The sequence below is a fragment of the Staurois parvus genome, unplaced genomic scaffold, assembly GCF_062004578.1.
Source record: "Staurois parvus isolate SC_StPar_1 unplaced genomic scaffold, SC_StPar_1.0 ptg001224l, whole genome shotgun sequence".
Classification (NCBI taxonomy): Eukaryota; Metazoa; Chordata; class Amphibia; order Anura; family Ranidae; genus Staurois; species Staurois parvus.
In genome coordinates, this window is record NW_028319020.1 from 224,694 (window position 1) to 241,055 (window position 16,362).

The 16,362-nt window shown below is 43.5% G+C and overlaps 1 protein-coding gene across 1 annotated transcript in view; it reads right to left on the minus strand.

Annotated features, from left to right (window-relative positions):
* The window catches only part of LOC149438025 (NACHT, LRR and PYD domains-containing protein 3-like), a 131,036-nt gene extending 128,049 nt beyond the window's left edge, over positions 1–2,987 (minus strand). Inside the window, exon 1 of the mRNA XM_089660318.1 lies at positions 2,927–2,987. Within this exon, the coding sequence (XP_089516444.1) occupies positions 2,927–2,948 (22 nt within the window). The 5' untranslated portion in view covers positions 2,949–2,987. The remainder of the gene's footprint in view (positions 1–2,926) is intronic.
* Positions 2,988–16,362: the final 13,375 nt, after the last annotated feature.

Consider the following 16,362-nt stretch of genomic DNA (forward strand, 5'->3'; position numbering starts at 1 on the left):
CTGCCAGTGTGTGGTCGACTGGCTGGATTGGAGTGGAGTCTCCCTCCAGTGGTGGCCAAGAGGTAGTGAGGGCTGTGAAAGTATATCACGGCTGGTCTTATATATATTCAAAATTAAGTCCCCCTTATTCCCTCTTACCCCAAGTCATGGTCGCACGTGCACGCCTCGGTTAGCTAGTCACTGTGGGAGTGGACGTGTGATGTGAACCGTGACACCCCCCCATCTGGAATCAATGCTCTTGCTGGAATTCACACAGGCACTTTTCTTTCAGAACCTTTCCTCAGTCTGATATTTTTCTTTGAATACACCACTGCCTTCCTTCAGAGAGACAACCAACTTCTGCTTCATCACTGCCTCCTCTAGAGAATTCAACTTGTCCAGGATCCATCACAGCTTGAGTTTGGAACATAGGCCTCAATCCCACTGGAGCGCCCCTGTCTGAGTCGTCCCCAGATGCGATTTCTCCTGTGCTCTAGGGCCCAGACCGGTAGCGAGTAGATGGAACCAAAACCAGAAAAAATGACCACCAGTGTATTTAAAGGTTGTGCAGCTCCAAACAAGGCTGGGGAAGCCCGACTGATACTGTAAAGTGTAACAAAAAACAAGAAGCGCACCAACCAAAAGGTTGGTGCACTTCTTGTTTGTTGTTTCACTTTGCTGAGTCCTCCCCAGACTGCTATATCATGACTGGGGAGAAGCCTGCAGGATAGTCCTCGCCTGAGTCCTCCCCAGTCTGCTGTATCATGGCTGGGCGGAGGCCTGCTGGAAAGCCCCCGCCTGAGTCCTCCCCAGTCTGCTGTATCATGGCTGGGCGGAGGTCTGCAGGAAAGCCCCCGCCTGAGTCCTCCCCAGTCTGCTGTATCATGGCTGGGCGGAGGTCTGCAGGAAAGCCCCCGCCTGAGTCCTCCCCGGTCTGCTGTATCATGGCTGGGCGGAGGTCTGCAGGAAAGCCCCCGCCTGAGTCCTCCCCAGTCTTCTGTATCATGGCTGGGCGGAGGTCTGCAAGAAAGCCCCCGCCTGAGTCCTCCCCAGTCTGCTGTATCATGGCTGGGCGGAGGTCTGCAGGAAGCCACCGCATGAGTCCTTCCCAGTCTGCTGTATCATGGCTGGGCGGAGGCCTGCAGGAAAGCCCCAGGCTGGATGTTACTCCTAGCAGTGAATAGAGCAGAATGAGCCAGCAGCACCTTGCAGAACAGCACCACCTGGTACAGAGACTGATGGGACTGGCTCAGTGATCTCTGTACAGCACTGTGGTATATGTCAGAGCTATATAAATGTATAATAATAATAGTATGTGACTGTGGGGGAGGGGACATTAGAGCGTAAGCTCCTCTGGTACAGAGACTGATGTGACTGTGGGGGAGGGGACATTAGAGTGTAAGCTCCTCTGGTACAGAGACTGATGTGACTGTGGGGGAGGGGACATTAGAGTGTAAGCTCATCTGGTACAGAGACTGATGGGACTGGCTCAGTGATCTCTGTACAGCACTGTGGTATATGTCAGAGCTATATAAATGTATAATAATAATAGTGTGTGACTGTGGGGGAGGGGACATTAGAGTGTAAGCTCCTCTGGTACAGAGACTGATGTGACTGTGGGGGAGGGGACATTAGAGTGTAAGCTCCTCTGGTACAGAGACTGATGTGACTGGTTCAGTGTTCTCTGTACAGCCCTGCGGTATATGTCAGAGCTATATAAATGTATAATGGTGCATGGTGTATGGTAATCAATCAGTTTCTAACTTCAGATTGTTCAGTTAGGCTTTTACTATTAAACCTGAAAGCTGATTGTTTTCTATGCACAGCTGCACCAGATTCTGTCTGCTCCAGTTTTAGTAAATTCCCCCAAAATGTCATCATGACATTCTACACACTACATTGTAGAAGAGTTCTTTACAGCTGATTTCATTTATTTTATTATTTGCTATAGTTTAAGGAAACTGGATTGTTAGTTTCTGTTTTCTGTTTCATTTGATTTATTATTGCTTCTTATGAGGAAATAATTATCTGTAATGTATGACCAGGAAAGATGTGAAAGATACAATGAAATACTGTCACTGTTTTTGTATTTGAAGGTGTTGGTGGAATTATAGGACAATAGAGGTGATGGTCATAAAGGTTTTACCACACCTCCCAACTCTCTGAGATGGGAACAAGGGACCTGTATTAGCAAAAGAGTAAAAGCATAGGATACACCCCCTGCCATTACCCCTCCCTTTAAAGGAGAAGTACACAAAAAATATTGGTTGAGACTACAAGTGATTTTTTTTTTACCACTACTATTCCTTTATATTGGCTTTTGAAATTTAAAAATGCAGCAGTTTAGAAATTGGATGGCAGGTTTAGCACCGGGAAACTTTTTTATATATAAATAGTGCTTTTTTATACAGCTATATAGATCAGACCAAAATGAGGGACAAATGAGGGGGAAAGAGGGACAGAGGAACTTTGTTCCTCAGTATCAGGGACAGGTGGGAACTATGGTGATACATCAAAATAGAAACAGGAAGAAAAATGTTATCCAGTTGGAATCAGCTTCATTGGTTGGCTCTATGCACAGCTTATAATGAATCTATAAATCTTATGATGAATTTGGGAGTGGTCTGTTGTCTTGTTGGGGAAAAAAGGAACTCTCCTTCTATACTGGAGTCAAAAAATAAGAAGAATATTATAATAATAACTATTACAACGTCTTATAGGAAGTCTCTCTTCCCCAGGTGTATAATAATATTGCTAATAATCAACATCATTATTATACAGGATTTATGGCGCCAACAGTTTGCACAGCTCTTTACAGTATAACGGGAGGCAATACAGCAACAATACAGTTCAATACAATAGGGCTAGGAGGGCCTGATCCTGGGAGCTTACAATCTAACATCCCCAGCAAATGTTATTTAACATTACTCCCAGAAATCCTTCTCACCTGTAGAAGAAGCCGCTCCCATTTCTTACAGAGGTTGTTGGCCAGAGATTCCAGAAACCTGCATACAAAGCACAATATATTCTTAGTAAATCAGCAAATTCCATTACTGCCCCAGACAGTGGAGGCACACAATGATTTACCAATTAAATTGACAGAGCAGATTCCAGAGTTCAATAAACTCCCCAAAACCATATATCATGGAGAAAAATTGGTTCCTGGTCTTTCACCTCCCGTCATAGTCCTATCAATGTTCCCCCAGTCTACATTCACTGGCCACTTTATTACGTACAACTGTTCAGTTGCTTGGTAACACAAATTGCTAATCAGTCAATCACATGGCAGCAACTCAATACATTTAGGCATCTAGAGGTGGTGAAGATGTCTTGCTGATCTACTGGGATTTTCACGTACAACCATCTCTAGAGTTTACAGAGAATGGTTTGAGAAAGAGAAAATATCCAGTGAGTGGCAGTTGTGTGGAGGAAAATGACTTCTTGAGGTCAGAGGAGAATGGGCAGACTGGTTGCTGCAACATTCAGATGGTAGAGTCAGAATTTGGCATAAAGAACATGAAAGCATGGATCCATCCTGCCTTGTATCAATAGTTCAGGTTGGTGGTGGTGGTGTCATGGTGTGGTGGATCCATCCTGCCTTGTATCAATAGTTCAGGCTGGTGGTGGTGTCATGGTGTGATGGATCCATCCTGCCTTGTATCAATAGTTCAGGCTGGTGGTGTCATGGTGTGGTGGATCCATCCTGCCTTGTATCAATGGTTCAGGTTGGTGGTGGTGTCATGGTGTGGGGGATCCATCCTGCCTTGTATCAATAGTTCAGGCTGGCGGTGGTGGTGTCATGGTGTGGTGGATCCATCCTGCCTTGTATCAATAGTTCAGGCTGGTGGTGGTGGTGTCATGGTGTGGTGGATCCATCCTGCCTTGTATCAATAGTTCAGGCTGGCGGTGGTGGTGTCATGCTGTGGTGGATCCATCCTGCCTTGTATCAATAGATCAGGCTGGTGGTGGTGTCATGGTGTGGGGGAGCTTTTATTGGCACTAGCTATATGTACCTAATAAAGTGGCAATGAGTGTATATCTTCCATAGAAATTACATAAGACCTTATATTATGAAGAGAGGAGATCCTGTACATGAGAAAATTGTGTTCCTGGTCATATACCTCTCATTGTTGCCCTATCAGCGTTTCCCCAGCCTGTATCCTCCATAGAAATGACATGATGTCATGTTCTGCATCATAGTGAACAGAGACCCTACAGATGAAAAGATGGTGTTCCCCCAGCCCTTGTTCTTCAAGGAAATAACATTTAACAAGAAGATCCTATCAATGAGAAAATGGTGTTTCTTGTCTTCTACCTCTATCATAGCATTACTAATGTTCCCCCAGCCAATATCCTCAATCAAAATGGCATAAAGCATAAAGAGCAGAGATCCTATGGGTAAGAAGATGGTGTTTCTGGTCTTCTACTTCTCATCATAGTCCTATCAATGTTTTCCCAGTGGGTATCATCCATAGACATGACATACTGTAAAGCCATAGATCATATAGGGTTGAGGTACAGATTTGCAGCCACCTTGGGATCAAGGCAGAGTTCATGGTTTTCTGTTCACAAAACATCTGGATTTATGGATGAAAATGTTTGCAAGAATGAATCCTTAGGCTTTGTGCACACTAGTAGCTAAAAACTGCTAAAATAAGCTAGATAAAAACTACTAATATTTTAGCATTTTTTGTGTTTTTTTCGTTTAGCAAAGTTTATCACAGTGTGTAAGCTAAATTTAGTAGCATCGTTGTTAAAGTGGAGCTCCACCCAAAAAGGGACATTCCACTTTACCCCAGGTTCACACCTAAGCATTTTCTGCAGCGTTTTGCAGAAATGCAGTACAGTCCATTTAACATGATTTCCTATGGGATATGTTCACACCTGTGCATTTTCACCCACCGTGTTATTTGGAAAGGGTCAGGGACTTTTTTGAATGTAAAAAGTAGAATTTTTAGTTCTATAGACTTCAGTGGAAACGCTGCAGAGAAGCATGAATTGCGTTTTTGTAGCTTTTTTGCCACATTTTTCATTTTAAATCTGCCTAGCAACAAGAAAAATAAGAAAAATAAAAGAAAAGCCCAGCAAAAAATAAAAAATGCGGCAAAAATGGAAGTGCAAAAACACAAAGCGCAATGCAGAAACAGCTCAAACGCAACCTGCATAGGTATGAACCTAACCCAAAGGCTTTGGCCCCCATTCCTCATTAAGGATTGGCACCTTTGGGGAGTGGGGGAGTACCCAAATTTGACAGGTACCCACACCCTCTTCTGCTGTGACTGCCTAGGCAATTGGAAGCAGAAATTATCACCCCATAATCTTCTGGGACATGTAACAGGTCTCAGAGAACTACTGGAGCACTACTTGTGCATGCGCAGTGGGCACCCGGCTGTGAAGCTTCAAGCTGTCTTACTGGGCTGCCCGATCTGTAGATGCCGGCACTGTGGACACAGGACAACCGGTGCACCCAGCAGGTGTGAGGACACCGAAGGATTGAGATACAGATGAGTGTCTGTTTTTTAAAAGCCAACAGCTACAGTTTTTGTAGCTGCCAATTTTAATTTTTTTAATTTTAATTGGACCTTTGTTTTAAGAAAGTGTCCTTCACAACCAGTGAATAGCTGGTTGCTAAGGAGCAAGCTGGCAAGCCCCTTCCCCCGCATCCTTAACAACAGATGAGTCCTCAGCTGTCAGCAGGGTTCCCTGTTGGCAGCTGAATGCAAACAAAACAATTTCCAGCAATAAAACAACTGAGGAAAAAAAAACAGCATGGGGGTTCCCCCACAATCCACAACAAGCCCTTCAGTCTGGATTTTAAAAGAAACTCCACGCCAAAATAAAAAAAGCATGAGGTCACCCCCAAAATCCATTCTGGACCCTTCTGGATTATTAACCGCTTGCCGCCCTGCCACTGTGTATATACGTGTGCAGGGCGGCAGTGGAGCGCAAAACCACGTTTAAAAACGGGTTCCGCGCTCCCGACACTTTCGCCGGCAGGGGGCGCGCGCGCGCGCTCCCGCCGACCCGCGGGTGATCCGATTCGATCCAGGAGGGATCAATCATTAGATTTCAGCCAGTGATTTCTGGCTGAAATCGGATGATCGGTCCCTGTCCTATCCTGTCCTGTGTTGATATTTACACAGGGCAGGATATGATGTCATTCTTCTCTGCCTGGACACATTCCGTTCCAGACAGAGAAGAAGAGACATTTAAACGTGAGTAAAACAGCACACTGACAGTTAGAACACAGTCTAGGACACATTTAACCCCCTGATTGCCCCCCCCCAGTTAACCCTTCACTGCCCTGTCACCAGTGTCACTGATCAGTGAAGCGATTTTTATTGATCACTGTATCAGTGTCGCTGGCGACTTCCAATAGTGCTAGCGCCCCTCCCAGATAGCGCCAGTTTGCCCCCCAGTACACCAATAAAGCCATTTAACCCCTTAATTTCCCCCCCACCCCCCCAGTTAACCCCTTAACTGCCCTGTCACCAGTGTCACTGATCAGTGAAGCGATTTTTACTGATCACTGTATCAGTGTCGCTGGCGACTTCCGATAGTGTTAGCGCCCCTCCCAGATAGCGCCAGATTGCCCGCTAATACACCAGTAGTCCCGTCTAACCCCTTGATCGCCCCCCCCCCTCCCTGAGTTGACCCCTTCACTGCCCTGTCACCAGTGTCACTGATCAGTGAACCAATTTTTACTGATCACTGTATCAGTGTCGCAGGCGACTTCCGTTAGTGTTACCGCCCCTCCCAGATAGCGCCAGATTGCCCGCTAATACACCAGTAGTCCCGTCTAACCCCTTGATCGCGCCCCCCCCCCCCTGAGTTGACCCCTTCACTGCCCTGTCACCAGTGTCACTGATCAGTGAACCAATTTTTACTGATCACTGTATCAGTGTCGCTGGCGACTTCCAATAGTGTTAGCGCCCCTCCCAGATAGCGCCAGTTTACCCGCCAGTACATCAGTAATCCCATTTAACCCCTTGATCGCCCCCCCCCCCAGTTAACCCCTTCACTGCCCTGTCACCAGGGTCATTGATTACAGTGAACAGATTTTTACTGATCACTGTATTGGTACTGGTGACTTGGTACTGGTGACTTCCGATAGTTTTAGCGCCCCTCCCAGATTGCACCAGTTTGCCCGCTAGTACACAAATAATCACATTTGACCCCTTGATTGCCAGGAACACGCTTACTTGCACGCTAAACCTTCATTGCTAGTATAGTGTCTGATTGGATCAATATCTTTGATCAGATCAGCGCTATACCAGCATTCACATTACTTTAGTATCCCCAAAAACGCAGTGTTAGCGGGATCAGCCCCAACACCTGCCAGCACCTGCGTTTAGCCCCTACGCCCCCCCTTCTCCCCCGGCAAGTGCAGTGTCAGTAGATAACTGTCACTTGATACATATTACACACAAAACCGCAGTGTTCACAGAATCAGGCCTGATATCTGTTAGCACTTGTCGGTAAATTTTTTGTAGCGGTTCAAGCAGTCCCTGACAGCCAGGCACTCTTTTTCCCGTGAGTCGCACTAGGTACCTGTAAATTTAGTGGCCAAAATGTCTAAGCAAAGGTACACTAGTGAAGAGACCTATAGGATTCTGAGCATGTCAAGTGAAAGCGAAGGGGAAGACTCACTGGCAGAACCAGGCTCAGAATACGAACCTATAGACAGCAGCGGCACCCTGACAGCTAGCTCAGACGACGAGGAAGTGGTCCCTGCTAAGGTCAGGCGTACCCGATCCCATTCACAGGTTGCTGAGGTGGTACAAATGCATGATGACTCTCATATGCAGCAGAGTGCCAGTACTAGTGCCGCAGTATCTTTTGGTGAACTGGTGAGCACCAGCGGCCTAGTACGTCCTGGTCGTAGGCATAGCAGCACTGCAGTATCACTTGGTGACGTGGTGAGTCCCATAAGTGCAGTACAAGCTGGTGAGGTGGTGAGTACAAGTATTGTCCCGCGGCCACCAAGAATTCGCACACAGGCCCGTAGAGCCCCTAGTGTCCTTCCGGATGTGCTTGCAAATCCCGATTGGCAGCCCACAAATTCTGCAGCACCCGTACTTCCCCCATTCACTGCCCAACCCGGAATTCAGGTGGAAACAGCAAATTTAAATACTCCCCTTAATTTTTTTGAGCTGTTTTTCACAGAAGATCTTTATGCATTGATTGTGGATCAAAGCAATTTATATGCACGCCAATTTATCGCCGCCAACCCAAATTCAAACCTTGCCAGACCATTCGCATGGAAACCCATTACGGTTCCCGAATTTAAAGTTTTTTTGGGCCTAACCCTCAACATGGGCATTAATGATAAAAATCAATTGCGGTTGTATTGGTCCACCGACCCTCTTGTTCACATGCCCGTGTTCTCTGCTGCCATGGCCAGGCATAGATATGAGAGTATAATGCGTTTTATGCACTTCTACGACAACTCACTCAGTCGTCCTTGGGGTGACCCTGAATTTGACCGGCTCCACAAAATTTGGCCCCTCGTAAATCACTTTAACCAAAAATTTGCAGATGTGTATACTCCCCAGAAAAACATCTGCATCGATGAGTCCCTCATTCAATATTCTGGCCGCCTTGTAATCAAACAATATCTCCCCAGCAAGCGTGCCAGATATGGGATCAAGATGTATAAGACCTGTGAGAGGGCAACAGGCTATACATGTAAGTTTCGGATTTACGAGGGAAAAGATAGTTACTTGGAGCCCCCCGGATGCCCAGACTACATGGGGAGCAGTGGCAAGATAGTTTGGGACTTGGTGTCATCCTATTTCCATATGGGGTACCACTTATACGTGGACAATTTTTATTCAAGCGTGCCACTATTTAGACATTTGTTCAATTTGGGAATTTGCACATGTGGCACTGAGCGATCTAATCGCCGAGGCTTCCCCCAACGGCTTGTAAATACCCGTCTTAAAAAGGGGGAAAAAGCCTGCTTGAGAAATGAAGAATTGCTCGCAGTGAAGTGGAAGGACAAACGGGATGTTTACCTCCTGTCTTCCATTCACGCAGATACGACCGTCCAAATTACCACGGCAGCTGGTGTTGTTGAGAAGCCCCTCTGTGTCCACGATTATAACCTTAACATGGGAGGGGTGGACTTCAATGACCAGATGATGCAGCCGTATTTAGTTTCCCGAAAATCCAAACGCTGGTACATAAAAGTGTCAGTTTATTTATTTCAATTGGCTCTATATAATGCTTTTGTTCTCTATAAAGCAACTGGACATAGTGGATCATACCTAAATTTCCAGTTAGAGAACATCAGGGCCCTTTTGTATCCAGAAGGTGCTGCGCCCCAAATCCCTCTCCCAGATGCAGTTAGCCGTCTGCATGAGAGACATTTTCTCGATACCATTCCTGGTACCCCAACCCAAAGAAGACCCCAAAAAAGATGTCGTGTCTGCAGCAAACGTGGAATTAGGCGTGACAGCTGCTATTGTTGTCCCTCCTGTCCTGGCCAACCTGGCCTCTGCATCAAGCCCTGCTTCCGCCTCTACCATACACTAGTGAACTATTAGTATAGGGTACAGCACGGCACAGATCAGGGCACATTTACACAGGGTCTCAAAAGATGTTAGGTAGTCAGGAAACTGGCTATCGCATTTGGAGAGACCCTACCAGCTGTTTAAATGTTTGAAGTTTGGAAAAAAAAAGTTAAAAAAATAAAAAAAATAAATAAAAGTACAAATACCCCCCAAAAAAATAAAAAAATATAAAAACCAAAAATAGTTATAGTTTTTTTTGTTGTTGTCATTTTTGTGATTGTTCGACTTTCACTGGTTTATTGTTGTTTTATTGTTAACCATTTCTGTTTGCAGGAATGCTTTCAGCTGCAGCGTTGACCTGTTTATTCTGACAGCAACAGGAACTTGCTCTCAGAATAGACATAAGTCAGCGTGGGCAGCGCTGTTGGATGAGATTTTTCATCCGCAGTTATAAAAAACAGAATATATGCCAAAGCATGGGGGCCTGGGGTGGCCAGTGGGTGGATGGCCCCTATGCTTCGGCATATATAGTTTATATTTGTTGGCACATTTCATATGTGCCCACCATTAGAAGTGGGTGGATTGAGGGAGGTTTCTAATGGTGGGCATACCACCACACACTTTTCCTTATAAAGTTGTTTTATTGAGTTTATGTTTTATTGTTAACCATTGTTGATTTCTTTGCAGGAACGTCAAACTGCAGCACTGACCTGTTTATTATGACAGCAACAGGGTCTTGCTTTCAGAATAGACATAAGTAGGTGTGTGCAGTGCTGTCGGATGAGATTTTTCATCCGCAGTTAAAAAAAAGAGAATGTATGCCAAAGCATGGGGGCCTGGGGTGGCCAGTGGGTGGATGGCCCCCATGCTTCGGCATATATATTTTATATTTGTTGGCACATTTCATATGTGCCCACCATTAGAAGTGGGTGGATTGAGGGAGGTTTCTAATGGTGGGCATACCACACACTTTTTCTGGCAGAGATTTCTTCTCTTTTTTTTCATTCAGCCCACAGGCTGCATAAAGAAAAAAAGAACATAGCATATACACCCAACAAGGACCAGTGACGTATTGGTACATCACTGGACTTTGAATGGTTATACCAGGGTGATGCCTGCAGCTGCAGGCATCATCCTGGTTTTATTTTTTTCAGCCGGCAATGGGCTTTCATGTAAAAGCATTCCTAGTGGTTAATTAGCTGCAGAATTGCCTTTACAAGCAGTGGGAGAAAATGGCCCCCCCTCCCCCTCCCTGAGATAGCATTAAAAGTGATTAAAAAATAAATTAATTAAAGGGACAGTGTAAAAATAATTAAATAAATCAGAAAAAAAGAAAAAAAAAAAAAAGGACCCTCGCCCATCCGTGCACGCGCACACCTGCGGTCGTGAGCGTTGACCCTTTCCCAGTATGGAAACAGCGATTGCACCATGCATGTGAGGTATCGCCACGAACGTCAGAACAAGGGCAGTAATTATAGCTCTAGACCTCCTCTGTAAATCTAAAATGGTAGCTTGTAAAGGCTTTTAAAGCGTTGCCTATAGATATTAAAAATGTATGCAGTTTGTCGCCATTGCACAGGGCATGCGTAATTTTAAAGCATGTCATGTTTGGTATCTATTTACTCAGCATAGCATCATCTTTTATATCATACCAAATAATTGGCCAATATATTGTAATTTTGTGCATTAAAATTAAAAAAGTGTATATTTTTCAAAAAAATTGCGTTTGAAAAATCGCTGTGTAAGTAATATGTGAGATAAAAAATTGCACCACCCACCATTTTATTTACTAGGGTGTCTGCTCTAAGAAAATATATAATGTTTGGGGGTTCACTTTAATTTCCTAGCAAAAATACAGATTTTTTTAATGTGAACAAAAAGTGTCAGAAAAGGCTTGGTCTTCAGGTGGTTAGAAGAGTGAGTGATGTGTGGCATAAACCTCTAATGCTGGGCATAAAATGCCCCCACCCCTCAAAATGACCCCTTTTTGGAAAGTAGACACCCCAAACTATTTGCTGAGAGGCATGTTGAATCAATAGAAGAATTTATTTTTTTACCACAAGTTTTTGGAAAATGAAGAAAGAAAATAAAAATATATTTTTTCTTTTCTTTTTTATATTTCAAAACCTTGTGAGAAAAAATTAGATCTGCAAAATACTCACCATGCCTCTTTTTAAATTCCTTGGAGTGTCTACTTTCCAAAAAGGGGTCATTTGGGGGGGTTTGGTGCTATCCTGGCATGTCAGGGCCTCCAAAACTGTGATAGGTAGTGGGGAAGTGAAATGAAGAAGTTACGCACTTTCAGGCTTTCAAAGTGCTCATTGGATTTCAGGCTCCTGTATGTGGCTAGGCTCCCAAAAAGTGTCACACGTGTGGTATCCTCATACTCGGTAGAAGTAGCAGAATGTATTTTGGGGTATAATTCCACATATACCCATGGCTTGTGCAAGAAATAAATCATTTAAATGACAATTTTGTGTAAAAAAAAAAACAAAAAAAAAGTTTTTGTCATTTTCCAGAAACTTGTGGAAAAAAAATAAATCTTCCATGGACACAATATGTCTCTCAGCAGATAGCTTAGGGTGTCTGCTTTCCAAAAAGGGGTCATTTGGGGGTGTTTGTTCTATCCTGGTATTTTAGCACCTCAAGAGATGTGATGGGCGGTCAGAAAGTAAAAGCTGTGTAAATTTCAAATTATCTATACCATAGTTTGTAGACGCTATAACGTTCACACAAAGCAATCAATATACACTTATTGGGATTTTTTTTACCAAAAACATGTAGCAGAATACATTTTGGCTGAAATTTATGACTAACTTTGAGTTTACGATATATTTTTTATAGCTGAAAGTAGAAAAAATTGGTTTTTTTTCAAGATTTTCGTGTTTTTTTGTTTATAGCGCCAAAAATAAAAAGCGCACAGGTGATCAAATACCACCAAAAGAAAGCTCTATTTGTGTGAAAAAAAGGACGTAAATTTCGATTGGGTACAGCATTGCATGACCGCGCAATTATCATTTGAATTAGTGCAGCGCTGTATAGCAAAAAAAGGCATAAATTACAGTATCTATACCATAGTTTGTAGACGCTATAATGTTCACACAAAGCAATCAATATACACTTATTGGGATTTTTTTTACCAAAAACATGTAGCAGAATACATTTTGGCTGAAATTTATGACTAACTTTGAGTTTACGATATATTTTTTATAGCTGAAAGTAGAAAAAATTGTTTTTTTTTCAAGATTTTCGTGTTTTTTTTGTTTATAGCGCCGAAAATAAAAAGCGCACAGGTGATCAAATACCACCAAAAGAAAGCTCTATTTGTGTGAAAAAAAGGACGTACATTTTGTTTGGGTACAGCATTGCATGACCGCGCAATTATCATTTGAATTAGTGCAGCGCTGTATAGCAAAAAAAGGCATAAATTACAGTATCTATACCATAGTTTGTAGACGCTATAACGTTCACACAAAGCAATCAATATACACTTATTGGGATTTTTTTTACCAAAAACATGTAGCAGAATACATTTTGGCTTAAATTTATGACTAACTTTGAGTTTACGATATATTTTTTATAGCTGAAAGTATAAAAAATTGTTTTTTTTCAAAATTTTCGTGATTTTTTTGTTTATAGCGCAGAAAATAAAAATCGCACAGGTGATCAAATACCACCAAAAGAAAGCTCCATTTGTGTGAAGAAAAGGACGTAAATTTTGTTTGGGTACAGCATTGCATGACCGCGCAATTATCATTTGAATTAGTGCAGCGCCAAACAGCAAAAAAAGGCCTGGTCATTAAGGGGGGTAAATCCTCTGGGGCTCAAGTGGTTAAGCCCTTCTAGACCCTTCTGAATTTTAATGAGAACCACATGACAACATTTTAAAAAAGCGTTGTGAGGCTCCCCAATACCATACCAGACCCTTATCTGAGCATGCAGCCTGGCAGGCCAAGAAAGGGGGGGACAAGCATGCACTGCCCCTCTTGAACCATACCAGACCACATGCCACCAACAAGGGGGCATGCTTTGGGGTAGGGGGCCCCCCAAAGTACCTTGTCCCCATGTTGAAGAGGACAAGGGTCAGATCTGATGTGTTTTCAAAGTGTTCCTTTCATTTTTTTGAGCAGTGCAGATTATTGGATATTTTGGGCTTTAGTATCACAAGTTTTTTTTTGGTGTCAGCAGCTGCACTTGGGGGGGGTTACCAAAGCACGGAGATTTTCTGTTTTTACATAGGATAACATGCAGGGGAGTTTAGAGGCAGTAAAAAAAAGTGTCTTACGCCCCTAACAGTAGCGTCAAAAACGTCCAGTGTGCATGAAGCCTAAATGTTCTGCATAACTTCTACCTGATGATGAGTCCTTCTATCAGATGAGTCCCGAAGAACTAATAATCCAAATACATCCTCACTATAAAGGGAAAGGCAGCCATATTGTCAGTGGGTATTGGAGCTGGTTAGCAAGAGCTGACAAATCTTTGTAGAGAGAGAGAAAGCTACTGTATATGGCTATATTGTGCTATATAGGAAGTAGGTACAAGTACCATTCCCACTTGCACTGTAGATGGCAGTGTTTGTGGCAGGCGCAGCACCTTGTAGTGCCTTATGCGCTGTGGCATTAGAACAATTATGTAATTGCTGTTTCTTTGTTTGATTGGACTGACTTTACTCTGTAATTCCTCCAATGCCGCTCTATGGATGCAGTAGGTTTAAAGAGCACACCGAATACTTTAGTTAACTTCTTTAATAACTTCAATCTTCTTCATATAACACTGCTTACAATGGCTTGTTTCTTTCATATTACAATGGTTTCATTCGTATTACATTGGGTTGATTCGATAGCTTATCTCGATAGATTCGTTAGATTCGTTAGCTTATTTCGTTAGATTATTTCGGTAAGTTCGGTGGAACTACAAGTAAACACACACAACAGTTTTTTACATACAGATCTACCTGCATTACTAAACAACAGAGGAACACACAAGTGCATTAAATACCTATTTAGCCTTCTCTGCTTCCATAAAGCTTCTCTGACTGGAACTTTGTCTGTTTCCTCCTCTGTCTGGTGAGCATGTGTCTCTAGAACTATCTAGCAGGGAGTTTTACACAGGCACAAATGTGAAACTGGCTGGGATTGGTTAAGGCTCTGTACAGTGTGAGGCTGTCTGTGATTGGCTCATCTTTAACTAACTCTTAAAGGCATATTTTCCTTTTCTGCTTCTGCTAACACAATGAATATATAAATGTCATATAACAATCAAAGACATAAATTACAGCAATGATTCTGCTTTTGGCTTTAACATATACACATATACACTGTACTGAGGTTATTGGCAGGTTTGGTATACACATATATGTGAACCATATTAACAACCTAGGACTCGTCTTAGCTGGCCAGCTACAGTGTTCCAACACTGCAGAGAAGGATAGTTCAAAAAGGGAACTTTGCCCCTGAGGGACTCCACAGTCCCATCTGAGATTGCAGCCATCTGGTAGGGTTCCAAAGTTTCAAGAAAGTTGAAGCAGCCATCTAACTGTAGGGTCCTTTAAATAGGGACATTCCCATGATTTGGGCACACTTCCAGTGACTGGATGGCCAGGGATAGAGACCCAAATGGAGTAGAGCTGAGCTCAGGAAGAGGTTCCTGAGGAGAAGAGACAGTGGCAGGAATCATCTTGGTGATAACTTGACCTTCCAGGTTGTGGGAAGTTGTTCAGCCAATGATCTGCCTCCTCCATATCAGAATCTATCCTTCAGTACATATACTGTGAACACAGCATCATTGGCTTACATACAGTATCTCTGTAACACATACACAACTACAGATCTGCAGTGTGATGCTGTGCTGTTTCAAGAGTGTGCATGTCACAGATTCCCCCCACACACCACACCCACAGCGGCTAGCTAACCGAGGCGCACGTGCGGCTGTGACTTGGGGTAAGAGGGAATAAAGGGAACTTAACTCTGAATATATAAAACCGTATATAAGATCAGCCGTGACACACTTCCACAGCCCACACTACCTTTTGGCCACCACTCCACTCCAATCCAGCTAGTCGACCACACACACTGGCAGATACAAATCTTATATACAATCTGGTGAACTGACCAGAGTTGAGGAGCAGCCTAGCGATTGACACACCCTTCTAGGATCCCTCCAGCTATCCTACAGCTGGAACCCCGGTGTTAATCACTCTTCCACTGTCCACACACCCCCACACCAGACACACCACAAAAGGTAGCCTGCCACCACCCAACAGTTTATCCACAGAATGGTCTGCTGGGACACCCCACACACACAGATCTCCGTCTGGCAGATCTATTTTTGGTTGAACTGTTGGAGTTCGCTTTGCATTTCAATTTCTTTCAGTTCATGGGGATTTTTTACCATCAGGTACAAGGTACATCTATGGGAGCCCCTTGGGCCCCGTCATATGCCTGTTTGCAATTGGGGTGTTGGGAAGAGCAAATGGTGTACAAGTCTAAACTCTACCGTAGCCATGTGTCAATGTGGCTAAGATATATTGATGATGTGCTGGTATTATGGACAGGCACCGAATTTGACCTCCATACTTTTCTGGCTGAGTTAAATCAAAATGATAAAAACATTAGACTGATGTACACCTTTGATAGACATCAAATTTCCTTTCTGGATTTACAATATCCATTAAAGCTGAAACATTATCTACTAAAACTTTTTGCAAGGAAACTGCTGCCAATACCCTGTTATTGGCATTCAGTCATTACCCCCAATCAGTTATTAGGGGAATTCCAACAGGCAAGTTTGTAATACTTCGTTGTAAGTGCACTGATCAGGGGGACTTTTTGGATGAGGCTCATGATCTTTATCGGAGATTCCGAGAAAG